Consider the following 26,724-nt stretch of genomic DNA (forward strand, 5'->3'; position numbering starts at 1 on the left):
TTACATGATTTTGTTTATGTGTTTTTGACCGCGCTGGGCTTTCACTACTGCATAGGCTTTTCCCTCGTTGCAGCCAGCAGGGTCTGCTCTGTAGCGGCGCACAGCCTTCTCATCGCAGTGGCTTCTCTTGTTGCGGAGCATGGGCTCTAGCGCGGGTGTGCAGCCTCTGTAGTTGTGGCTCCCCAGCTGTACAGCACAGGTCTCTAAAGTTGGGGCGCTTGGGCTTAGTTGCTCCACAGCATGTGGGATCTTCCCGGACCAGGGATCGAATCCGTGTCTCCTGCATTGGCAGGTGGATTCTTTACCACTGAGTCACCAGGGAAGCCTGAGGAGGCCTTGATCTCAGGCACCACCTTCTACTGTGCTGCTGCTGTGGCTCTCTCCTTCTGTAGGTCTCAGTTTGCTGACCTGTAAATGCGGGGGGGGGGATTCTAGGTGGATTGAAGAACACCATCCCTACACCACGCTGCTCCCCAGGGGCCTGGGCACCCCTGCTGCAGTCACCAGTGACTGGGGACAGACCCACTGGGTACTCCCTAGCAGTCCGGAGCCTGCCTGGTCTCCGTGGCATGGTGGCTGGCCCAAGGCAGGCCGGCAGGGCCCCAGGCTGCCTCCCACTTGGCTTCTCACCACGGCAGGACCAGCTCAGCTCCTCCTTCCTCTTGGCGGGCATGCCCGAGGTTCTGAAGTCCCGCCAGCTATCTGCCCTGGGAAGGAAGCGAAGGGCAGCACCTGTGGGAAAAGTCATTCACTGGCCACAGGTGGCAGGGTCAGGGCCTGAGTAGTGCTGCCAGCTGGCCCAGCTGCTGCCCTGGGGAGGGGTGGCTTGGGTCTTCCTTTGCCAGCACCCTGAGGCCTTTTGAGACGTTTCTCATCTCCATCACCTCCTTTGTCTGTCCCCCCTTCCCTCCCCCTGCCCTTGCCCCTGAGGGGCTGACATCACCTCTCTCTAGGCTGCTGCATCAACCTCCCCACAGCTTCCTTGCAGCTGCTGCTGCTAAGTCACTTCAGTTGTGTCCGACTCTGTGTGACCCGATAGATGACAGCCCACCAGGCTCCCCCGTCCCTGGGATTCTCCAGGCAAGAACACTGGAGTGGGTTGCCATTTCCTTCTCCAATACGTGAAAGTGAAAAGTGAAAGTGAAGTTGCTCAGTTGTGTCTGACTCTTAGCGACCCCATGGACTGCAGCCTACCAGGCTCCTATGGGATTTTCCAGGCAAGAGTGCTGGAGTGGGGTGCCATTGCCTTCTCCAATGCATGAAAGTGAAAAGTGAAAGGGAAGTCTCTCAGTCATATCCGACTCTTAGCGACCCCATGGACTGTAGCCCACCAGGCTCCTCCGTCCATGGAACTTTCCAGGCAAGAGTACTGGAGTGGGGTGCCACTGCCTTCTCCTCCTTGAAGCTACCACAGTATTAGATGCTTGTTTTCTGTGTTTGTTCACTCCTTCATGTTCATTTTTATATGATCATAGGCTGGATGCTCTTCCAGCCTGAGGGTAAAACAGGGAACAGAGTATTCTCCTGCCCTGTACTTTGTGGGACTGATGCTCCCTTGGGTCACAGATGCTGCTTGCCCAAAATAAATACTCAATGGCAATCAAAATGAGCTAACGAAAAAACACATGTTGATGAGGGCTTGTACCAGAACCACATAATCTGAGCTTTCACAAAAGAGAAAAGTTGGGAATGCTAGGTGGAGAGGGATCTAACCTAAGTGGAGTCCAGGCTCCTGAGCCAGACATGCCAGGTTGGTTGCTGCTTAGATTGGGCTGTATTCTCCCTCAAAAGATATGATGAGTCCTAAATCCTAGGACATCAGAACATGACCTTTTGGAGTTAGACTTTTTACAGAGGTAAAGTGAAGCCATTAGAGTGGGTCCTAATGCAGTATAACTGGCGTCCTGATGAAAAGGGGGACCTTTGGATACAGACATGCACACAGGCCATGTAAACAGAAATGGAGAGATCTGGGTGATGCTCCTGTAAGAAACAGCGAGGATGGCCAGCAACCACCAAAACGAGAGAGACACGGACAGGGTCTCCACAGGGTCTCCTTCACAGATGCCTGAAGGACCCAGCCCTGTAATGGCTTGGTCCTGGCCTTTCCAGCCTCCAGAATCGTGAGATCATAAGTTTCTGCTGTTTGTGCTGTGCTTAGTCGCTCGGTCATGTCCAACTCTTTGCAATCCCATGGACTGTAGCCCGCCAGGCTCCTCTGTCCATGGGATTCTCCAGGCAAGAATTCTGGAGTGGGTTGTCATGCCCTCCTCCAGGAGATCTTCCCAACCCAGGGGTTTAACCCAGATCTCCTGCATTGCGGGCGGATTCTTTACCATCTGAGCCACCAGGGAAGCTCTCCTGCAGTTTAAACCGCCTCATCTGTGGGCCTTTGTTATGGCAGCTCTGCTCGTGTGGAAGGACACAGAGTCCTGAAAATGAACCTGTTCTCCCCTCTTCTGAACTTTTGCACCCGTGGGTCCCCCCGCCAGGGATGTCAGCTGTATCTCCCCACTGAGGAACCTCTGATTCCTGTCCCCACCCCAGGCTCATTCCTCCCCCATCCTCCCTTCTCCTCCCTGGCCACATTTGTGCCTCCATTTCTGGTCTCAGAGTTGACTCTCTGCTCTCACAGCCTGTGACACATTCTCAGTCCCAGACTATATTCGCCAAGGTTACTCAGACCTGAGTAAAGACAGGGACACCATTGTCACAAAAAATTCCCATAGCACCCCCACTCCCCTGGTCCTGGGACATTCCCCTTAGCTTCATTTTATTTATTTATCTATCTACTTATTTACATATTTATTTATTTATGCTGCACCACACAGCAGCTCAGATCTTAGTTCCCTGACCAGGGTTTGAACCTGTGTCCCCTGCATTGGGAGTGCAGAGTCTTAACCACTGGACTGCCAGGGAAGTTCCCCATTGAGCTTATTTTATAGTGCAATTTAGGAAACAAAACTCTTACTGCAAATTACCACAACAAAGAGAAAACTTTATAACTGGCTAAAAAAATAAAAGATTATCATCAAAATGAAAACACAATAAATTCCCAGATAAGAGTGCACCTGGACCTTGGATGAGAGCACTCACCTTTAGAGGAGTCAGGAAATACTGAATCCTGGGAGAGTGTCACCCAGCTACACAGGAGAAGCACCTGAGGGGCTTATAAAGAGGCCTGTTACCTGGGCTTGTTCTTGAATTGGTCAGGGTGGGCTTAGGATCCTTCCTCCCACCCCAGTTTTTTCAAGCTCCCAGATGATCTGGTTTGTGGGCTGCATGGCGCACTCCTGGAGCTTCCCCAACCAGTCCTGGGCCCTCAGATGCCCAGTTTCCCGCACCTTGGGGTGAGCACACAAGGCCTGGGTTGGGTGAGCTAGAACCCCCCTAACAGGCACTGCTCTGTGTCTGTGGTGGTTGGTGGTTTAGCTCAGTCATGTCCTACTCTTTGCAGCCCCAGGGACTGCAGCCTGCCAGGCTCCTCTGTCTACAGGATTTTCCAGGCAAGAATACTGGAGTGGATTGCCATTTCTCCAGGGGATCTTCCCGACCCAGGGATCAAACCTACGTTTCCTGCATTGCAGGCAGATTCTTTACCCCTGAGCCATTAGGGAAGCCCATTCCTGCTCCCTTCTGGTAGCTTTGAATCTGGGGTCAGACTGTGGCCACACTCCATAGCGTACCTCCCTCATCTTACAGCTCGCTGACTCAAGGATGGAGTCTTCCATTTCATTTTATAGTTGAGGAAGCTGAGACCCAGAGAGGTGGAAAGTCCTGGCCCAGGGTCACAAAGTTTGACGAGAACCCTGACTGCTGACTCAGTGTCTTTTCTTGCTGCTTCTAACCAGACTGGCTGTCCCTCTGAGCACAATGTGTTAACACATTGACTATGAATGTGACGTATTTTCATTGTTCCAAAGGCCGTGTTCACATGCATTCTGAAAACTCACCACCTCTGTTAGTTAAAAAACAAAAAGGAACGGAGTCTAATCAAGCTGGTCCCATGCTGCCCCCGAAATCTGGATTTCACATCTGCTAGGGACACGTGGAAGGCTTCCCTTGTGGCTCACACAGTAAAGAATCTGCCTGCAATGCAGGAGACCCAGGTTCTATCCCTAAGTAGGAAGATCCCCTGGAGAAGGAAATGGCAACCCACTCCAGTATTCTTGCCTGGAGAATTCCATGGACAGAGGAGCCTGGAGGACTACAGTCCATAGGGTAGCAAAGAGTCAGACATGACTGAAATGACTTACACACACAGGGCCACATAGACACTGCAAGTGTCCCCCAGAGTAACCATGGAGAGGCCTAAACACCCGTCTCCCAGGCTGTGTGTTAGGATCAAGGATGTGTGATGCAGAACTTGGACTCCCCAGAGATCACAGGAAATGGGGTCTCACAGCTACACTAATGAGTAGCCAAGGTGTTATAATGTGGCTTCTCCTACTTACTTTAGGTGAAACTTTACAGCATTTAAGCCATGTTAAACAGTTCAAAAGGAGAAGGCAATGGCACCCGACTCCAGTACTCTTGCCTAGAAAATCCCATGGACAGAGGAGCCTGGTAGGCTGCCGTCCATGGGGTCACTAAGAGTCAGACACGACTGAGTGACTTCCCTTTCACTTTTCACTTTCATGCATTGGAGAAGGAAATGGCAACCCACTCCAGTGTTCTTGCTTGGAGAATCCCAGGGACAGGGGAGCCTGATGGGCTGCCGTCTATGGGGTCACATAGAGTCGGACACGACTGAAGTGACTTAGCAGCAGCAGCAGCAAACAGTTCAAAATGGAGTCACAGTGGCCAACGTGAACTTCTGTATTAGATGTCTTGCATTTGCTGCGGGATTGTGAGTGTCTTAGAGTGAGAAACTGAGCAGTACTTTAGATAAGAAATTTGATGGAGATAAGAAATGGGATGGGAACATATGTAACTGGAACAGAAGGAGCAATCAATACAGAGAAGATACCGTGTGTGCAACAGTTTCACCTACTGACGCACTCCTTGAAGAGAAACGCTGAGCCCAGCAACTAGAAAAACAAACACCATATATTAATGCATATATGTGGAATCTGAAAAAATTGGTATAGATGATCTTCTTTACAAAGCAGAAATACAGACACAGATGTAGAGAACAAAGGTATGAATACCAAGTAGGAAAAGGCGGGAATGGGATGAACTGAGAGATTGGGATGGACATATATACACTATTGATGCTCTGTATAAAATAGATAACTAATGAGAACCTACTATATAGCACAGGGAACTCTACTCAGTGCTCTGTGGTGACCTGAATTGGAAGGAAATTAAAAAAAAGAAGATAGATATATATATAGATATATATATAGATATATATATATAAAACTCATGTACTTTGCTATACAGTAGAAACGAATACAACATTATAAAGCAACTATACCTCAATAAAAGTTAATTTTAAAAAAGAAGGCTCTTTGCTGGAGGATTTGATCCCACAGTGCTGACCTGTCGCAGATAAGACGCTGCCTGAGGCCCTGTCCGAGCAGGGGGTGACTTCCCATTCATGGTCGTCTCAAGACCCGTGGCCAGACCAAGACCCCTGCTCTTGCTGACATGCTTCCTTCCCAACTTCTTCTTAGAGTGTTCCATTTACTCCCTTTCCTCGTTTCCCTACTCTGACTAAGCTGTGTTGTGTGCTGTTTGTGTTCAGTTAACGAAGGGGCTCCAGGTTTTGTGTGTCTCCAGGTCTGTGATTCTTCCCGGCCTTATCACTGGGCTCTGTGACGCACACAGCATCCAAGGCATTAATCGTGGGGCCTTCTGATCTCTGCCTTCCTGGGAGTTTTCTCAGGAAGTATCTCTGATAACAGGACTTAAGCTTATTGTAGGAGAGGAACTTGGGTGGAGAGACCTGGAGGCCCTACTCCAGCTTGGGTCCCCAACAGCTGCCTTCCATGTCCCTGGGGTGTATGGCCATCACTGCACCTGTCGTCAAGTCCAAGGTCACCCAGGTCACCCGAGGCTCAGGGCAGAGCCTCCACTGTGTGCTTATGGTGCGGCCAACAGCCTAAGGGATCCTCAGCAAGTTGCTTTCCCCATCTTCAGTCTCTTCTTAGCTTCCGTGCTGTTTTTAAATCACTTCCCCCAAGTTCTTGCCTGTATCTATTAGTCTGGGGAGCAGGTGAGGCAGGCTGTCCTTGAGCAGGGAGGCCCTCTCACCATCCCCTCCATCATACCTGCTTCCATGTGCCACCCTCCAAGGGTTTCATTGCTGTTGTTCAGGTAGCTAACTTGTGTCTGACTCTTTGTGACCCCATGGACTACAGCATGCCAGGCTTCTCTGTCCTTCACTATCTCTCGGCGTTTACTTAAACTCATGTCCATTGAGTCGATGATGCCATCCAACTATCTCCTCCTCTGTTCCCCACCCTTCTCCTGCCTTCAATCTTTCCCAGCATCAGGGTCTTTTCCATCAAGGGGGGTCTCCTTACGGCCCCCCTGGAAGTCTGCGGGGGCCTCCTCCTCCTCGCTGGCCTCCCAGCCTGCAGTCTCAGTAGGCGGTCTTCCTGCAAGCCTGGGCCTAGAACCCCCGGCTCTGTGGAGCCTTCCCCGTCTTGCTCCTGCCTCTTCTGGGTCCTGTCCTGGGATGCGCCTTGCTTTTGGCAGGCAGAGGGCAGCAGGGCTGTGTTTGTTTACCTGCTGGCACGCCGAGAGCACTGCCTCACTGTAGGCCGCTTCCCCTCAGTCCAGTGCCTGGCACAGAGCTGGCATTAGGAGTGTCTGCAGAGTCTGTATCCTGTTGACTGAATTTGCTGCCCCATCCAGAGTGTGGGTTCATGGCCAGGGCCGGGTCTCTCCTGCTCAGGGCTCCCTCCTCCTCATTACACTGTTTATTGAGCACCAACCCCCGCCCCCTGCCCTTTACTATGAAGCCTCTACTACAGTCGCTCAGTAAATCCTCATCATACTCTCTGCTTGTAAGGACTGTTCTGGAGCCCACTCGCCCTCGAGTTTCGTGGGTTTTGTTTTTTTTTAATACTTTTCTTTATTTTTAGCTGTGTTGAGTCTTTGTTGCTGAGTGGGCTTTTCTCTAGTTGCAACGACCTGGGGCTACTTTCCACCTGCAGTCTGTGGGCTTCTCGTTGTGGCGGCTCCTCTTGTTGTGGGGCTTGGGCTCCAGGGCGTGAGGGCTTCAGCAGTTGCGGCACTCGGGCTCAGTAGCTGTGGCTCCCAGGCCCTAGAGCATAGGCTCAATAGTTGCGGTGCACGAGCTTAGGGATCGAACTCATGTCTCGTGCCTTGGCAGGTGGATTCTTTACCACTAAGCCATTCAGGGAAGCTCTGCCCTCAAGTCTGAAGCTCAGTAACACCTGACATGCCACCAGGGGTGAGAAACTGCTGTGGTGGTTGGGTGACCAAGAGGGGAGATACTCAGGGGAGGCGATGAGTTTCCCTCAGAGCCCCCCCGGGGTTGATCATGGGACAGGCTGGACCACCTTGAACACCCCTCCCTCCACCAGGTAGAGAACACCTTTGTGGGTTAGGACTCATGGTGAGGTCTGGTTGGCTGAGTCATACCCACCCTCCCACGTCAGAAAAATCCCTCTCTACAGGGTCGGCATTGGACACTCCCCTCAGAAGCCATTCCCTGGACCCCTTCTCAGCACTTGACCCTGCCTAGGATGGCACTGCCCGGCAGGCAGAGAGAAGGCTTTGAGGCAGCCTCGGTCCAGGGACCGCAGGGGGTGGGGTGGGGTGGGGACTGGGAGACTGTCTATGCTCTGCAAATGTTCCCACCATAGCCTCTGGAAGCCAGAGCCCCTTTAACCTCACCAAGAGCCAAAGCTTCCGGGTGGGCCCATCACCACCAAATTTACCACCACAAAGAGGCCATGTCCTAGCACAGCCTTCCGTGATCTCAAGGCAGTCAGGGAGAGGCCTGACCCTCAGTCCCAACAACAGGACAGTGATCCTCTCTATGTGCTGGAACAGCGAACACCCCCCTGCTACCCTCCCCAAATCCACTCTGGGACTCTTGCCTCACTTGTAGATCAAGGGGCAGGGCTAAAGCTCTGCTGAGGCCCCTCAACACCCACCCTCTGTTGAGGGTGTTCCGCTGCTTGTTGCCACCCCCTCAGGTGAGGAGAAGACAGTGGGCACAAGGACCAAGGAAACTGGGTTGGGGGGAAAGGCGTGGTAACTATAGGTCAAGGGCAGGAAATCCAAATATACAGAAAATGTGCAGGACATTTAAAAATATTCAGTTTCCAAATGTCCCATAGCGGGCAGCTGACATCAGCAACAGAGGTGAGCAGATAGATGCATGAACGGATTTTATTGGTGTCACAGGTGCGTCACCGTGCCTGGTGTTTACCAGGGCATGAGAGTGAGCAGGACGTCTTCTCTCACGGTGTCTTCGCTGCAGAAACTGTATCTGTGGAGAGAAAAGGAAGGCTTTTTCTAAGTGCCGGGGCATCCTTACCTGGCAACTGGACTCATTCAGTGGAGGTAATTGCTGATTTACAATTCAAAAGGCCGAGGGCTGCCCTAGGCTGGTAGCTTTGAACAGTGACTGGAGGGCTGATTGCCTGAGGGCTTCCAGTGGGAATGGCTGGCTGGACTCAGGACACAGAGGGGTGGATGGTCTCTGGACACTCTGGCAGCCAGGACTGTGAGCTCCTTGGAGCAGGGACTGGGCCTCTCACAGCTCTCCTTCTCCACAACCCATGCGAACACCCCAAAACCCTGGCACGTGGATTTACAGATGGACTCACTCTTGGCTCAGTCACTCAGAGGATGTGATTCAACTTTATAGTAGCTCCAGAAAACACAGTTGCTACAGTAGACTGAGCTACTGGCTGCAAAGACACTAGCTGTTCACTGTGTGTGCGATGAGAACAAGTATGCGGAGGTGTTATCACAAGTCCTACATCACAGAAGAGGAAACTGAGGCACAGAAGGCTCTCAGTTAATATGTGGAAGAACCAAGATGCAGATACAGGTCTAGCTGACGTCATGGCCCACATTTTCTGTGGTTGGGTCAAAGCTACCGTGACCTTGCCTTTCAAGCCTGGAGTCGGGGGCCTGGCTCTCTGCTGGGGCTCCACCCTCCTGCCTTCCCAACACGACAGGAAGCTGTTACTTGAGTCTCACCACCGGTGTCATTTGTAGAAGAGGGCATAGCTCTCTCCCGTGACTAGTGAGAATTCCATGTTGGTAATACGTCTCATGACAATACATGTAAAAAAGCTCTATAATTAATTTAAAAACAATGCAGATTTAAGTGGTGATGGTTATAGCTTTTCTCAGAAACACGGGCTTCTCTCAGGTCTAACCACCTATGAGCTCTGCAGCTTCATCTCTTTCCTCACCTTCACTGGCCCCTCCCCATTTTCCTCTGTATTTCATTTGTCTTTTCAGGAAGCCCTAACCCTAACCCTAACCTAATCATCTTCCGGTTAGCTTAGGTTAGGTTCAGTTCAGTTCAGTTCAGTCGCTCAGTCGTGTCCGACTCTTTGCGACCCCATGAATTGCAGCACGCCAGGTCTCCCTGTCCATCACCAACTCCCGGAGTTCACCCAAACTCGTGTCCATCAAGTCGGTGATGCCATCCAGCCACCTCATCCTCTGTCGTCCCCTTCTCCTCCTGCCTCCAATGCCTCCCAGCATCAGAGTCTTTTCCAATGAGTCAGCTCTTCACATGAGGTGGCCAAGGTACTGGAGTTCAGCTTTAGCACCATTCCTTCCAAAGAACACCCAGGACCGATCTCCTTTAGAATGGACTGGTTGGATCTCCTTGCAGTCCAAGGGACTCTCAAGAGTCTTCTCCAACACCACAGTTCAAAAGCATCAATTCTTCGGCTCTCAGCTTTCTTCACAGTCCAACTCTCACATCCATACATGACCACTGGAAAAACCATAGCCTTGACTAGACGAACCTTTGTTGGCAAAGTAATGTCTCTGCTTTTGAATATGCTATCTAGGTTGGTCATAACTTTCCTTCCAAGGAGTAAGCGTCTTTTAATTTCATGGCTGCAGTCACCATCTGCAGTGATTTTGGAGCCCCCCCAAAATAAAGTCTGACACCGTTTCCACTGTTTCCCCATCTATTTCCCATGAAGTGATGGGACTGGATGCCATGATTTTAGTTTTCTGAATGTTGAGCTTTAAGCCAACTTTTTCACTCTCTTCTTTCACTTTCATCAAGAGGCTTTTGAGTTCCTCTTCACTTTCTGCCATAATGGTGGTGTCATCTGCATATCTGAGGTTATTGATATTTCTCCCAGCAATCTTGATTCCAGCTTGTACTTCCTCCAGCCCTGCATTTCTCATGATGTACTCTGCATATAAGTTAAATAATCAGGGTGACAATATACAGCCTTGACATACTCCTTTTCCTATTTGGAACCAGTCTGTTGTTCCATGTCCAGTTCTAACTGTTGCTTCCTGACCCGTATACAGGTTTCTCAAGAGGCAGGTCAGGTGGTCTGGTATTCCCATCTCTTTCAGAATATTCCACAGTTTATTATGATCCACACAGTCAAAGGCTTTAGCATAGTCAATAAAGCAGAAATAGATGTTTTTATGGAACTCTCTTGCTTTTTCCATGATCCAGCAGATGTTGGCAATTTGATCTCTGCTTACTCTGCCTTTTCTAGAACCAGTTTGAACATCTGGAAGTTCATGGTTCATGTATTGCTGAAGCCTGGCTTGGAGAATTTTGAGCATTACTTTACTACCGTGTGAGATGAGTGCAATTGTGTGGTAGTTTGAGCATTCTTTGGCATTGCCTTTCTTGGGATTGGAATGAAATCTGACCTTTTCCAGTCCTGTGGCCACTACTACTTTTTCAAATTTGCTGGCCTATTAAGTGCAGCACTTTCACAGCATCATCTTTCAGGATTTGAGATAGCTCAACTGGAATTCCATCACCTCCACTAGCTTTGTTCGTAGTGATGCTTTCTAAGGCCCACTTGACTTCACATTCCAGGATGTCTGGCTCTAGGTGAGTGATCACACCATTGTGATTATCTTGGTCGTGAAGATCTTTTTTGTACAGTTCTTCTGTGTATTCTTGCCACCTCTTCTTAACATCTTCTGCTTCTGTTAGGTCCATACCATTTCTGTCCTTTATCAAGCCCATCTTTGCATGAAATGTCCCCTTGGTATCTCTAATTTTCTTAAAGAGATCTCTAGTCTTTCCCATTCTGTTGTTTTCCTCTATTTCTTTGCATTGATCGCTGAGGAAGGCTTTCTTATCTCTCCTTGCTATTCTTTGGAACTCTGCATTCAGATGCTTATATCTTTCCTTTTCTCCTTTGCTTTTCACTTCTCTTCTCTTCACAGCTTTTTGTAAGCCCTCCCCAGACAGCCATTTTGCTTTTTTGCATTTCTTTTCCATGGGGATGGTCTTGATCCCTGTCTCCTGTACAATGTCATGAATCTCCGTCCATAGTTCATCAGGCACTCTGTCTATGAGATCTAGTCCCTTAAATCTATTTCTCACTTCCACTGTAAAATCATAAGGGATTTGATTTAGGCCATACCTGAATGGTCTAGTGGTTTTCCCTACTTTCTTCAATTTAAGTCTGAGTGTGGCAATAAGGAGTTCATGATCTGAGCTAACCTAATCATCTTCTGGTCCTCTGCAGGGGAGGCCTGCCCTCAGCAGCCTGGCCTCCCCGTGCCCCTCTCATCCTCCAGGACCCTCTGCCTGCCTTCCCAGCCACTCTGTTTGGGCCCCTCATGGGAAGTTCTTATTGTGTAATTTGACCTTTTGCATGAATTGTAAGTCTAATTTGCCAACAGCTACATTGTTAAGCCCTCCAGAGCATCCTCCCCTCTGTCTTTGCATCCCCTTCCTGTACTCCTGGCATTCCTGGCACTTAAGTCAGAGAGGAAGGCAGGGAGGAGGCCAGTGTTGGGGGGAGAGAGAAATAAAGGGGAGAAAGCTACATTTTTTTTTTTTTTGACACCATGTCACTGGAGGGAATTCCTGTCAGCAGATTCCTTGGTAGGACTTGAAACCACAGTAACTTCCACATATTAACTAAAAATAATCTGAGGGATATCTGAGAGGAGGTTGGACCAAAGTCTTACTTTTCTTTGGTCTCCCAATTATTATTATTTTTTAAAATTTTACTTATTGGCTGTTTTCCCAACAGCAAAATATTTGAATAAGTTAATGAATTCAGCATTTTCATTCCCCAGACTAGTTGGTGAGGTTCGATCTTCCTATATTTAAAATTTGTGATGTCCACCATCCAGCTTTTTTTGGAAATTCCCTCTGGAGTTGGCAGGTGGGGAAGCCACACACAGGCCTCTGGAGAGCTGAGGTGGCAGCTGATGGACTCAGGGCCTCAGGCATGGCCTCAAGCACATTCTGTTCCCTTTCTAGAAAGTGCAGAAAGACACTGTAGGGTCCATTGCCCTGGCTGGTTCGGTCTTATATTTTTTTTCCTTTCTCAGATCTACCTGTGAGCAAGTCATCTCCTGGGAACGCCTCGCCCTCGCGTTGTAAAGATTCCAATGAGACCACATTCTTCTGACCTGATTTTAACCACATGGTCCCAGGATGCAGGCAATGGTTCTACTTCCTTACAGGGCCTGGGGAACTGGCCTTCAAGCCCCAGTGTTCTCTGGTGGGGCTGGCAGGGGAGGCCTCTGCTGCACCCCCGGCCTGCCCAGTGCTCCCCACCTGCCTCCTCGGTGCTGTGCTCTCTCTGAGAGGACCTTCTTGTTCTGCTGACCACCTGCCTGGGCCAGCCTCTCCATCCTCCCTTCAGAGAGACAAGGAGAACTTCACAGAGGTCATCCAGCCTCTGGACAGCTGTGAGTTCTGCCAACCCTGCTGTCCCTCTGCCCAGGGGAGGGACATTCTCTGGGGCCTGAGGTTAGTGACCCCACCAGACCTCCCAAACCTTAGTCAGTGACCAAGATCCCAGGAGCCCCTTTCCGCCAAGCCACACAGAGGTGTCCTCCTGGCTGGACTTGGGGTCCGAGCTATGGTCATTACCCCCATATCTCCCACAGCTGGGACAGTTTGGGACATCATGGGTCAGGATGAATATTCTGCAAATATGGACACCTCAGCTCTCTCTTGTCTCATCTCAAATTTTATATCTTTTGCTAAAACTGATTTCTTCTTCTATTGCTCTGAGCTTTCATGGATCGTCCCCTCTTTAACATGTAGCCATCCTCCAACCCATATTTATAACTTTATATCCCTCAGAAATTATTTCTTATTTCTCTTATTTTTCCTCCTCAGTTTTCACTGAAAGTGGAGCTGTATCATCTGTGCTTCCCAAAGAGAGTGCTGAGGACCCTGGCTGAACGTTAGCTGACCTTCCGGGGCGAGTTTCCATGACAAATGTAACTTTCTACAAACATCCTCAGGAGCAAGCCAGCAAAGACACTTACTCTGTCTGCTCCTCTCCCTTCTGTGCGGTGATCTTGGCTGCACCCACTTTGGGGAGGGTTGGGTTTATCACGTTGTTATTCCAAAGAAACTTGACTTTCTCAATTGTTCCAACATCAATATCTGAGTCAAACTCACCGGAAAGGGTGGAGCCTGGTTTGATAATCCCACTTGAAATAGAGAAATAGAAACATTCCCATTCACTGCAATAAGTTCTAATGAACATATAAGTCCCCGCCACTTTTCCCTACTCAAGATTAACTAGATAATTTTTCCAAATTAACTCTCAGATAAAGGTTAGAAAAATGAAAAACGCAGTTACAATGCCATCAGTCTCAAGCTACTATTTATTTTATTTTTGGCCATGCTACATGGCATGTGGGATCTTAGTTTCCCAACCGGGATCGAACCTGTGCCCCCTGCACTGGAGGCTAGGAGTCTTAACCACTGGGCTATCAGGGAAGTTCCTCAAACTACTATTTAAATATTATTTCTTCAAATGTAAGTTCATTTATCTTCAAAACTTTGTTATAGAAAACCTTGTAATTCTTTTATATTTTTCTGGTCGAATTATTTGTGTAATAACAAGTTATCCACTTATTTTAACACAAAACACATGTGTGACTAGGCTAGTCAGAAAACATGATATCTGGGATAACATTAGATTTAATCTTAAAAAATCTTATCTATTGAGAAAGAAATAATTAAATGCCTGGATTTATAATAAAGAAAAGAACACTTGTTAGCAGAAATCTGAAATTAACTTCAGTACATAAAGTAAATAATTTAAAAGCCATTCAGAAGAATATGCCAAGCATGTCAGCGCATGCATATGAAAGCCTTGTGTATCACCATGTGAGAGATGGTGTCAAAAAAGGAAATTTACTTCAAGACATTGTATTGACGAGTGTTTCCCTTATTTCCAAACAAAGCAACTTTGATTTGACCAGTGGCTGTTCTTCCAGACAGTGTTATAGAAACGCCATATCTCCAGCCTGCACGGGGTATAGAAAAGAGTTCAGTCTATTCACGCAAGACAGTGGACCCACATCTCAGATCCCTGTTCCCCATTCCTTACATGGAGGCATTGAGATAGAAAGTTCCACATGTTAACCTACAACTGGAACTAGGCCCTAAAGAGAAGCACGCATCTGGCAGTGGCCCCACCCCAGTAAAGCGACCACCAGTCACATGTTGCTGCTTAAATTTAAATCCAAATTCAATAAAAAATTAAAAAAAAAAACCCTCCCTTCCCTTAGCCACATGGAAAGTGCTGAATTGCTACACATGGTTGATGGCTGCTGCGCTGGACCGCACAGAGCATCGCCACCACGAACTGGAGTTCTGTTGGGCAGCTCCCCTCTAGAAGGACAGCAGTGTGAGTGAAGGCAAAGGAGTGAGGGCTTGTCTCTGCATTTGAAAAGCAACTCGGGGTTCCGTCCTCAGAGTCTCAAGGGCCAAGCCTGTCTTTCCTTTGCCTCTCTGTGGCTTGAGCAGTCTCCAGCACAGAGGTCATCAAGATTTATATCTGAAGAGCTGTCTTGGCCCCCAGGAGCACACACACGTGCATACAAACTGGCACACCTATGACCACACATTCACACACATACCTAAGCACACACGTGCGTGCGTGCTAAGTCACTTCAGTTGTGTCCGAGTCTCTGAGACTCTATAGACTGTAGCCCACCAGGCTCCTCTGTCCAACGGATCCTCCAGGCAAGAACACTGGAGTGGGTTACCTTGCCCTCCTCCAGGTGCTCTTCCTGACCCAGGGATTGAATCCACATCTCTTATACCTCCTGCACTGGCAGGCAGGTTCTTTACCACTAGCACCACCTGGAAAACCCCATAAACACACACATACACACACATACACACATGTACACATACACCCACAGACTCATATACACATTCACATTCCCACACGTGCACACATAGGAATGTAAACACACCCCCCCACACACACCCTTTGCCTAACTTCCACGTGTCCTTCAGGTCCGCAGAGGTGTTTTCTCTGCTCCTTCCTCTGGTCAAGGCTGTGTGCTCTGTCCCCTGATATCCCAGCAACAATCTGCCAAGCCCAGTGCGCTTGGAGCTGCTTGCTCACTTTCCATCTTCTCTGCTGCATTATAAATTCCGTACTAGAGTGTTTACATCCTCCCTGCACCCCCTATGTCTAGCACAGTCTGTGGTCCATAAATAAATGTTAGTTGAGGAATGAATATATGGCTTTTGAATGTTTAATTTGTTGTTTTAAAATATGGGCATGTATTTCATGCATCACCACATCTGAAGAAGGATTGATTCATCAATGTCTTTTTAAATAAATATGTATACAGTGATGGAAATATTCCCTGTCTTGATTGTGGAGATGGCTACATGACTATTCATTTATCAAAACCCACAGAACCAGCTATACACCACAAAGGCTGACTTTTGCTGTACATAAATTATATCTCAATAAACCTGACTTAAAGTACTATATAAAACTTGTATTATATTTATGTATTTGTATATACACAGTCTCTCTCTCTTTTTTATTTACAGTGCAACATCTTAAGGAACTTTCATAGGGCAGGTTGGCACAAAGTGGCTGAAACATGTCCATATCTACCCTTTGTCTGAGCTCATTCAGCTGAATTTGGAGAGAAATTACCCCTTTTCTGATCCCTATTCACCCTCCACCAAACAGTCACCCCTCCCCCACACCCATGATCAAGAGGGACACGTGGACAGAAGGCAGGAAATGGAGAGATTGGAGTTGGGCTTCTAAGTGGGCTGGACAGGCAAAGAGTTGGTATCAAATAAATTTTGAATGAATCGGAAAACAGATGTGGATAAGACAGTTTTTATGATGAAAAGAACAAAAGATTGTGGAGTGGCAAAAATTCAAAGAAGATGGCCACAGAAACATGTAAATCACTGTTAGCCCATTAGCCATGCTATTTGCATGAGCTCATTTTATGTAGAAATAAACTGGAAGTAAAGCAGACTCTTTCTAAATTCTCAGTGAGTCTTAAATGGGGTAGTTTGAGTGGATGTGTCCTTTTACTAAGATAAAATGTACCCACAAATATTTCATGTTATTTATGTTTATATTTATTAGCATTTATTTATTATTTATTAGTATTCATATTTACGTAAAACAGAAACCAAACCTTTACCAGGGCAGGAAAGTGACAACACAACTTATGAGTAAATTTGCTGGAATCTCCTGTGTTCACGTGAACTTCTGCTGCTCCTCACATGTCTTGCCAGCAAATCTGCCAGCAGAGTGTCCCATCTGTGGGACACCCTTCATCTGGACAGGGGAAGCACTTGTTCTAATGAGAAAGATGGACCTGGCTGTAAGGTATGCTTGTCTTGCTATGATCCAGCCATCTTACGGGCAATGTTCTATAGTCTGAGTTTCCTCTTTTATAACTGGAAAGAGATTGGAGTAGATGGTCTCTAAACTACCTTCATCTAGGGTGTGGTACCCAAACCTGAGGCACATCATGTTAGAACTACTTCAGGAGGTTCAGAAAATATTGATGCCTAGACCCCAGGTTAGATAAAATATGGCTTTCATCAAGCGGTATGCTGGTGAATGATTAATAGGCAACACTGGAACAAAAAGTCTTTTGTAATGTCTACCAATTTCCATGCTATAAATACTGACTGTGGCCAGTTTCAGGCTACCAACATGATGTCACTGAATGGGGAGCTGGGGAGAGATGGTCACACCAGGCTCCAGGGTATCATTTCTTCTGTCTCTCTTGTTGCCAGCTGCACGAGACACAATCCCCCACCCCCAGCCCCCAGCCTGGCACCCAACTTTCCTTCTCTCTGGTGTGTATATTCTTCTCTCACACATTCTACTTTTGTTCTGCTTTAGTCAGAAATCTGCACTCCTTCTCCTCCTTCTAAAATCTATGATTTTCCAAGCAAGATTCAAACTTTGCCTCCAGCAGGAAGCCTTCCTAGATCACTGAATTGATTGCTCTACTCTCTGATTTCCCAGAATCTTCCTCTCCCATGTGACTCTTCTAGAATTGTAGCCACCTCCTGCTTAAAGGCTTTTTCCCCTCCGCTCCACGGAGGGGTTCACTCCACATGAACTCTGACATGCAGTGCCAAAAAAAATTAGGGATGATCAGAAACTGGTGACGGAGAAGGCAATGGCACCCCACTCCAGTACGCTTGCCTGGAAAATCCCATGGACAGAGGAGCCTGGTAGCCTGCGGTCCATGGGGTCGCAAAGAGTCGGACACGACTGAGCGACTTCACTTTCACTTTTCACTTTCATGCACTGGAGAAGGAAATGGCAACCCACTCCAGTGTTCTTGCCTGGAGAATCCCAGGAATGGGGGAGCTTGGTGGGCTGCCGTCTAAGGGGTCGCACAGAGTCGGACATGACTGAAGCGACTTAGCAACAGCAGCAGAAACTGGTGAAGAGTACTGCAGACCCCAACACAGCAGGACAACAGCACCACTGTGGGACTCAAGGTGGGATAACATCTTACAGACTCAAAGTCCCTGTAGCAAGCACAGGGGTATCCGGTGAATCCATTGGGATTGAGGATGCTTTCCGAGTAGTACTTATAGCTTCTCAAGTGACTGCAAGCCACGAAGTCCCAGGTTCCTGGGGAAGTAAAGGAGGAAGTCTGCACAGGTGGCCGGGGTCCTGTGACAACTTCTCTGCCTTTCCCTCCAAGTGGGACGGGACTATATATTCAGAAATTTAAGATAAGTCCAAAATCCAGACACAAAATGACAGTTAACATAGAAAGCCTGCTTTCTGATTGTTGGGCAATGTTTTGAACTCTTCACGTGTATTGTCCCTATAACCCTCACCTTTCTTCAGGTGTTTCCCTAGTGGCCCAGATAGTAAAGAATCTGCCTGCAACACAGGAGATCCACGTTCGATCCCGGGATCAGGAATATCCCCTGGAGAAGGGAATGGCAACCCACTCCAGTATCCTTGCCTGTCCATGGGATTTCCATGGACAAGAGTGGTGGCTCTCATGCAAACAGGGTTTCCCACGGCTAGAGGGGCCTGGTGGGCTACCGTCCACGGGGTCGCAAAGAGTCAGACATGACTGAGCAATTAACACTTTCACTTTTCTTCAAAGATGGGTAACACCCATCCTTAATTACAGAAAGTCATATAGACTCCAGCCTCAGGTTTCAGATTTCAGCTAGGAGCCGTGGAGCTGGGATTTAAACCCAAGCCTCTCTGGTGCTGGAGCCCAGGCCTCTAACCTCTGTGCTGTCCCGTGTTCCAGGCACCAGGTTGGAGGTTCTTGAGGATACAATCAGATGTGACATGACCTCCCAGACATGACAAAAGCAGGGCAAGGACATTCTCATGACATAGGCAAATAAAAAGGAAGGCTGAATGGCTTTAGGTGTCTTTATGTGAGCACCCTTTCACTCTCAGGATATCTTGCTCCTTCTTAGAAACTTCCTTGGCCCCTAAAAACTCTTGCCAAGTGGTCGCTGTCATAGCACACCTTCAGGACCTGGCCTGAACGTGCTTCGTTGGTACTGATGGAGAGTCTAGGCTACTCTATTCTCTCAAAGCCTCATAAAGCCATGAAAGACAAACACTTTGGTCCTCAGCCCTAACGTTTGTTTTGACGGTGTCCATCCCTGCCAAGTCATTACGCTCACATTCAATAAAAATATTGCATCATTTGTGGGGCCAAATGATGAGTCTGGCTCAAAATTTCACCTATTCATTGTCATTCTGACTTCATCTGATAGGAGAGCTATATCTGAACGATGCCCTTAATCCCGGTTGCTGACCATTGATAAAAAACAGCCACATTGAGTAGCAAGTCTCTGCTCTGACCTTCATTACTTGTGATTGCTTCTTATTGCTGTCCCAACATAGAAGAGCAGTGACTCTCATGCAAACGGGTTTGCCATGGACACAATTGGGAATATTCCCATTTTATCCATGGAATTGAAGCCAGTTATATAAGCTTGAACCATATCATAAGCAAGAACTGGTAGAAAAATTCTCTTTAAGTCAGGATAGTTACTTTTATGATATTTCCTTCATTAGGTAGTTATCAGTTGACTGTTTGAGTTAACAGCTCTAAGAAGTGGTTTTGTAAACCTTTGTTGCTTGTTCACTCCAGGACACCCACAACAATATTTTAAGGAAATAACAACCAGCAGAGCTGAGATATAACAAATGAAACATGGCTGTATTTTTAAGAATAAGATCTAGAAGAAAAAAAAAAGATCTAGAAGGGGAGATCTTATTTATATTCTAGAAGGGGAGATCTGTTTTTAAAGAACAGTGTGTTTTATTGTTCAGCTTTGCTGTGGGAATGGCATTGATCCCCAGGGAAGTGGTTCCCCCACTCTGTTCAGCCTTTACCTGCCCAGATGCCATCTAGGTCTATGATCTGCGACAGGGCATTCTTCCTGCATCCGGGCATTTCCTCTCTTCCATCTGGGAAGAAGTCAAGGTGACCCACCTGTTGTTTCGTTCCAAAGCCTGAAATATTTAGAACAGCGGTGAGCTTTTCCTCATGCAGGTCTCTCCTGCTGAAAACACGATTGCAAAGTGCTTGCAGCTGGAACATTGCAGGGCTCACCCATGAATGGGATCAGGGGAGCTGCATCCCTGTGGATCACATCAACAAAGCCAGTATCGGAGGGGCCGGTCGGACCTCTTCAGGAGCACCCTCGAAATTTGCTTCTACAGGGTCCAACCCCGAAAGAGATGGCCAGTTCTGTGCACAGTAGGTTTGACTGTAGGTGCCAGCAAGATGGAGGTTGTACAGTTGCCAAGGTTGTGCACTCCCCAACTCGAGGGATACCCTGGAGCTGTGCAGTGCCATGGCCAGGGTATGAAATGTGGAGCCATCAAGTCTCTATGATGCTTATTACGTTCTAGTGCCTGCATAGAGAAGGGCAGGTGAACAAAGAAATTCAGATTTTGTTTAGGAAAGGATTTATTTTTTTCTACAACAGATTCTCCCACTTCCTTGTATATCTTTCTTCTTCAGCTTTCTCTTTCCCTTTGCAAGTTTGAAGGGAAAAGGGGAGAAGTAGTAAGGTATCCTGATTCAAAACACAGATTCTGGGACTAGGATGCATGCATGTGTGCGTTTATGCGAAGTCACTTCAGTCATGTCCAACTCTTTGCGACCCTATGGACCATAGCCTGTCAGGCTCCTCTGTCCATGGGATTCTCCAGGCAAGAATAGTGGAGTGGGTTGCCATGCCCTCCTCCAGTGGAATCTTCCTGATGGGGGGATTGGACCCAATTATGTCTCCTGTATTGGCAGGCAAATTCTTTACCACTAGCACCATCTGCGAAGCCCTCTGGGACTAGGATGCCTGGCTCCAAAGCCCTGCTTGGCTATTTCTTGAGCAAGTTGCATGACCTTGGGTGAATCACTGACTTTTTCTATGCCTCAGTTTCCCCATTTATAAAATAGGGGTAATAATTCAGCTAGGATAATATTAAATGAGATAGGATATGTAGCATTTAGCAAAGTGCCTGGCACATTGTTATGGGTGTGTAAGTAAATATTTAGTATTATTTTTCCCTGACTATATGGCGGTGCTTGTGGCAAAGCCTTCCAGGCTCTTTAGGGTCTCAAAGAGTTGGACACTACTGACTATATCTCCTTCTCGACAGGACTCCTGGATTTAACAGTTGTCTTTGAAGATTTTATCAGAGAAGCTGTAAAGACATGAACATAACTGTCTCTTGAAAATAAATGGTAGGGTTCTTATAAAGGTAGAGACTTGCTTAAACCATAAGATAGGAGAACCGGGACTGAGGGTCAGTTCTATCACTGATTAGATGTGTGACCTTGGGCAAGTCATTTGCTTCCCTCAGCCTTTTTCTTTAGTTCTGAGGATTAAATGAGAAAAATGTAAAGCACTTTGCAAAGTATTTGGGATAAGTAGGCACTTAATCTATGCTTACTATAATAGTTATATTAGCTTCATAATGATTATATTACATTGATGTGATTTGTTGTTATAATTTAAAAGCTTTGCTTGGGTTAAAAGGATGCTTTTGGTATGATGGTGACGGTATTTCTTCTGCCAACGAAGGCAGTGGAATTTTTGTGTTCTCTTCTGCCCTTGATTTCAGAGAAGGGGAAAAAGAATGACGACATGGATCCTTCTTAATTGTGTTTGCTCATGTTCATCTCAGTCTTGCTCTGCATCTTCCTGGGTGCCCAGTCCTGCTAAGAGAACCACACCAACAGAAAACATGGATCTAGAGAGGAGGAATGCGGACAGAGTGGAGGAAGCAGAGGGAAGAAAGCCACTACCTCCCCTGCCACAAAGATAGGCTTCTGAGGAGCTTCCCAAAATGTTCTGTGCAGACTCTAGCCAGCTCTGCCACAGCCAAGGGGACAGACTCCTTGGGGCCAGCTCCAAGCTAGGGAGTCTTGTATCATGTTCTGGGGCTACTGGGGACAAAACCTGGGGCCTTGGCCCTCGAGTCCTATCTGTAATCCTGCCCAGGCCTGGAGTTTTTCTCCCTGCCTCTCCCGCCACATGGGCCCCCAGGCTGTGGCCAATGAGGTGGACTTGGGAAGGTGAGTAGCTGTAGTTCGACTGGAGAGGGAAGATTATATCGTCAGGATATTTCTCTGCTGTGCTTTTTGCAAACCTAAAGCCATTACTCCTCTGCTGAAAACCTTCCACTGCCATTAGAATGAAACCCAACTCATTACAAAAGCCTCAGAGCTTTCCTGACTCAACACCTATTTTTCTAGACTCTTTTTCTATCCAAAGTTTTTGTGGAACTTTCAGTTCCTCAAATATGTTGTATTTGGGTCTGCTTTCAACTTCTCTACCTGTTGTCATCCACAGCTTAGCCATCAGCTCTCAACTTAGATGTCTGTTTCTGGGAGACATCCTTAATTATGGCCCCCCTCTCCAGACTAAATTCACTGACCCCCATGTGCTCCTATAAAGCCTTGTAGCTACCCCGGCCTATCCCCACATCAGAACCCTGATCACACCCTATTGTCACTGTAAACTCCCCCAGGGCCTGGACCTCAGTTGTGACACTGTGCTCCTAAATACTGGATGGACAAACAGACAACACAAAGCTCGAAGTGTTCACACCCGCTGGTCTCAGAGATGTTCACCCAAATGTACTTGTTCACTACGTCTACAGATCCACAGCGCCTCGACTCACAGTGAGTTTTAGGAGTCAGACTCTGAGAGAGCTATCAATTATATTTCCTCTTTAAACACAGAACCCTCAGTTGCATCTTTGCACAGAGACCAGCCGTGTCACCTCCTCTGCAGCCCGGCCATCACTCCCCTTGAGCATGGCCAGCGTCTGGGCCACCTGGGCGCCCACTGCGCACACATTGTTGGCGGCCTGAGTGTAAGTGGTCTGGGAGCCTTTCTTCCAGTCCACGCAGATGTAGTTCACCTTCTCCACCTCAAACATGTTCTGGTGTTGGAGAGACTCCAGGGGGTTATCGTGGGGCTTATGAATCCACATTCAACCAGGGCTCAGAAATAGTCCCTGAGAGTTACCACTGGCCATCTTTCTGTCCTTCCTAGCAGGGGCACTGGGATGAACTTGACTTTGTTAGGAATCCTGTTGCCAACAGGAATTATCCCTCAGGGGGTATGTTATGAGAAAGGCAAATTAGTTTTCTCTCTAGTTTGTAGATTAATTAAAAGCTGACCACTCTGGTTTTCTTTGACCAGATTCAGTAAGGTTGATTCAGTAAGGTGGATAAAACCAAGGCATCATTTAAAGAGCCCTGTTGAGCAAAGAAAAGGTCTCAAGTGCATTCATTCTCTGGAAGCCCGGGGTCTAACTGACTTTGTGGATTTGACCACTAGGGGTCCTTTTAGCCTCTTGACAAAGCCTGGGCTTGCTCCACCCCAGGCTACAGGACACTACGTAAGTTCTAAGGTGGGAGGGAAGGGTCACTATTTTTAGAGTTAGGATAGCATAGTATTTCACAGAAGAAAGACACACTGCAGATATTTGAAAAATAGAACTGTACTGATTTAAAATATATTGGAGAATTCTGAAAAGGAAACTTCTTCCTGGATGTCACAGGAACTGATATATGCTTAGAAGTTCTGCCAGGGAAGACATAGGACCAGATTGAGTCTAAAATGGTGCTATAAATTAAAAATCCATCAAGAATCTTTTCACATACATGATACTAGAATGTGTGATCACACACACAAATACCAACAGTTGTTTTCTCAGGACCTTTATTTCTAAAGCAGCCCTGAGGAATCTCTTACAAACTTGGAGAATTTAGAGTATAAACTATATCTTACAGTCTACACATTAAGATACTTATTAATAATGGGACAGAAGCGATACTAAGAGTTAAATACATGGTAAAAACCGAGGTCAAATGCAGAATGATTTCACTTTTCAGGGTTTGTTTTTTTTTTTTTTTTTTTAGGGTTTGTGACTTTTCCTGTTGACATTTTAGGTTGGAGTTATTAATGTGTGTGTGGAAGGCAGGCTGTTAGGATAAATTCTTAGGTGTCAGAAAAACATTAAATCAGTGAACACAAGACAAGAAGGCATGGATGGTATATTATGTGTGTGTTTGTGTGCCTTTGCACATGTATGCTTGTGTGTATGTGTACATATGTGTGTGTGCATGTGTACACATGTGTGTTATTCCATTGTCTATCCTTCTGACCTAAAGATGCCCTATTACAGTGGGTTTTGGCACTTTCTATTCTGCAGTTTATTGCAAAGGCTTCCTAGGTGATGAAGCAAGAGAGACGGGTTCAATCCCTGAGTAGGGAAGATCCCCTGGAGGAGGAAACGATAACCCACTGCAGTATTCTTGCTTGGGAAATCTCATGGACAGAGGAGCCTGGCCGGCTACAGTCCATAGGGTCACTAAGAGTCGGACACGAGAATCTGTGAGCAACTAAGCATGCACACATTCTGCTATTTTGGACACCTGGTTCAGACTTAGTATCTCAAATACTCCTCGTATCTCAAATAAACAGTCATAGCACATATCTCTGACTCTTAGGGAAGTGGGAAAGAACTGAACAAAAAGAACATAATCCCTCATCTATGGAAATACAAAGTAGCCTCACTGAAACGAAGCAGACAACATTTAGGCATAATCTAATCAGAAATGAGAGGGTGGAAGTGATTGTTCACAGAGCAAATGCCATTGCTTCAGGCTACTGATGCAGTCCAGAAATGTAGAAAGGGCTTTTTATTTTTGTGAAGAGGCGTTTTAATTTCGTAGTAAAACCTCAATATGTCAGGGTTTCCTGTTTCCAAGTTCACTAATTGAGATCGCATAAAGGGAGGTGGAGGCATTCACGGGAAGGAAGGGCAGATGCCCGGGGCACAGGCCTCAGGGGTTAGAGCCGGGCCCTACCTTGCACTTGTCTACCAGCCAGCTCTCATCTCCCTTGTCTATGAAGCCATGGATGATGAACCGGGTCTTCTTGGCTATTTGGAAATTGGACACCTCAATCGTTGATGGATCAGAGGCAAGGAGAATCTGTGACAAACACAGAAGGGTTCCATGTTTTTGTAGCCCAGCCACTTTGGCCTGTCTCTTTCTGCCCCATTTCTGCCTGTTCCAATGCCACAGACCAGAATCACATAACCAGCTAGAGGTTCTGACAAAAGGGAACCATTCATTCAAGCCATTTTTTTTTTTTTTTTTTTTTTTACCAGCGACCTACTCTGTCCAGGTCTGGCTAGGCCTGGGGGAGCAGCTGGTAGGATGGGGTGGAGGAGGAGGGTACAGGAATAAGGAATTTCTGGTCCCCGCGTAGACACAGCCGCTCACTCCTTTACAATGTTAGAATAGCAGAGGCCTCACTTGAAAGTTGTTTGGGTTCTTGTTGGTGTAGAGCAGGAGGCGGGTGCCAACCTTCTCCGGGCTCCAGGGGAGAATTTTCAAGGGCCTTATTGCAGCCCCAGCCCAGGGCTTGGAGTCAGAGAAGCACCCGATAGAATCATAGCAAACTTTGTTTCCTGGAGAGAAATGATGACTACTCAGAGATTAGCTCCCAAGGCTAGGCTGGTCACTCCCCGGCTTGGGGACAGGCTGAAGACCAGGCAGAGTCTTGCCTCAGCTCCATCTACTGTCTCCTTGCCTGGCCCCCATGCCCATCTTCTGATTAGGGACCTGTCCCACTGAATCCCACAGAGACCTCTCTGCCTCTAACCACCAGCAAAACTTAAAAGTTCTGTGTTCCCTAGAGCCTGTTATATAGAGTGTTGTGAGTCAGAAAAAAAAAACAACTAGTATTGTACATTAACACATATACATGGAATCTAGAAAAATTGTACTGGTGAACCTATTTGCAGGGCAGAAACAGAGGCAGACATGGAGAACACACTTGTGGGCACAGAGGGGAAGGAGAGGGGAGGAATTTCGAGAGTAGCACTGAGATATGCGGGCTACCATGTGCAAACTACACAGCAAGTGGAAGCAGCTATACAGCACGGGGAGCTCAGCTTGGCGCTCTGTGATGACCCAGAGGCCAGAGGGAGGGGATATATGTATACTTACAGCTGTTTCACATTGTCGTACAGCGGAAACCAACACAACAATGCAAAGCAATTCCCTTGAATTAAAAAAAAAAATTCTATCCCCAGAGCTTCAGATGTGTTTATTTGACTACTAATATGATAACAGGCAGTGGTCAGTCAATATGTTAACCCAGACAAGGATTTAATGCTTTATCAGGAAAAGTCTGGCCTCGGGCACCCTGGGCATAAAGGTGGGCTGATGATAGATGCCCTGAGGCAGGTCCCCCACAAACTGCCTCCTCTCCCAGGCACTGGGGCAGCCCTGTCCGCCTCTCTGTGGAACCTTGGAGCTGTCTGGAGCTGCTGGAAGCCCAGCCATGGCTGAGGTTTCTCTGGCCAGTGCTGAGATGATGAGTTTATGTCCTTCCCAAAAGGTAGGTGGGATGTTTCTTACCTTTGGCTGCTCCCAGCAGGAAAAGAGCAATTGTCCAAATACTCACCATCTACAAGAAATTCAGACACTCAGCTTTACCAAGCATGACCAGAGTAATGAGCAAAGACTCAGGAATTCAAGGCTCTTTGCCCTGCCTCCCCACTTCACAGCTTTGGGAAGACTTACCCTGTTGGATGTTCCAGATCTTTCTTCTCCCTGGATCAAGTGCCTGGGCCATTTTCTTATACTCGAGCCTTATCACTGGGACACTGCTTCAAAGAAAGAGCAGGTGATGATAGAAGACGCTGTGTGCACTTAATATTTCAGTCTGCACAAATACATAAAACAAGATTAAAAACCGAGGTCAAATCTTCCCACAAGTCTAGTAAGATGAAGGATGCTTGATTAAAAGGA

The 26,724-nt window shown here is 47.2% G+C and overlaps 1 protein-coding gene and 1 non-coding gene across 2 annotated transcripts; both read right to left on the reverse strand.

The window, feature by feature from the left end:
- PNLIPRP1 (pancreatic lipase related protein 1) lies at positions 1 to 26,380 on the reverse strand. Its single transcript, XM_014481069.2, is given in 18 exon segments — positions 1 to 203; positions 631 to 732; positions 3,097 to 3,143; positions 8,354 to 8,413; positions 13,399 to 13,566; positions 14,283 to 14,391; positions 16,581 to 16,622; positions 16,625 to 16,685; positions 16,687 to 16,719; positions 17,902 to 18,020; positions 19,770 to 19,889; positions 19,990 to 20,058; positions 20,061 to 20,111; positions 21,874 to 21,978; positions 22,697 to 22,832; positions 24,769 to 24,894; positions 25,222 to 25,376; positions 26,332 to 26,380. Coding segments are annotated over 18 exon segments (1,755 nt in total).
- On the reverse strand, positions 2,847 to 2,919 carry TRNAG-CCC (transfer RNA glycine (anticodon CCC)). Its single transcript has one exon. It is a non-coding gene; the product is annotated as a tRNA-Gly (tRNA).
- Positions 26,381 to 26,724: the final 344 nt, after the last annotated feature.

This window comes from Bos mutus, chromosome 26 (genome assembly GCF_027580195.1).
Source record: "Bos mutus isolate GX-2022 chromosome 26, NWIPB_WYAK_1.1, whole genome shotgun sequence".
Taxonomy (NCBI): Eukaryota; Metazoa; Chordata; class Mammalia; order Artiodactyla; family Bovidae; genus Bos; species Bos mutus.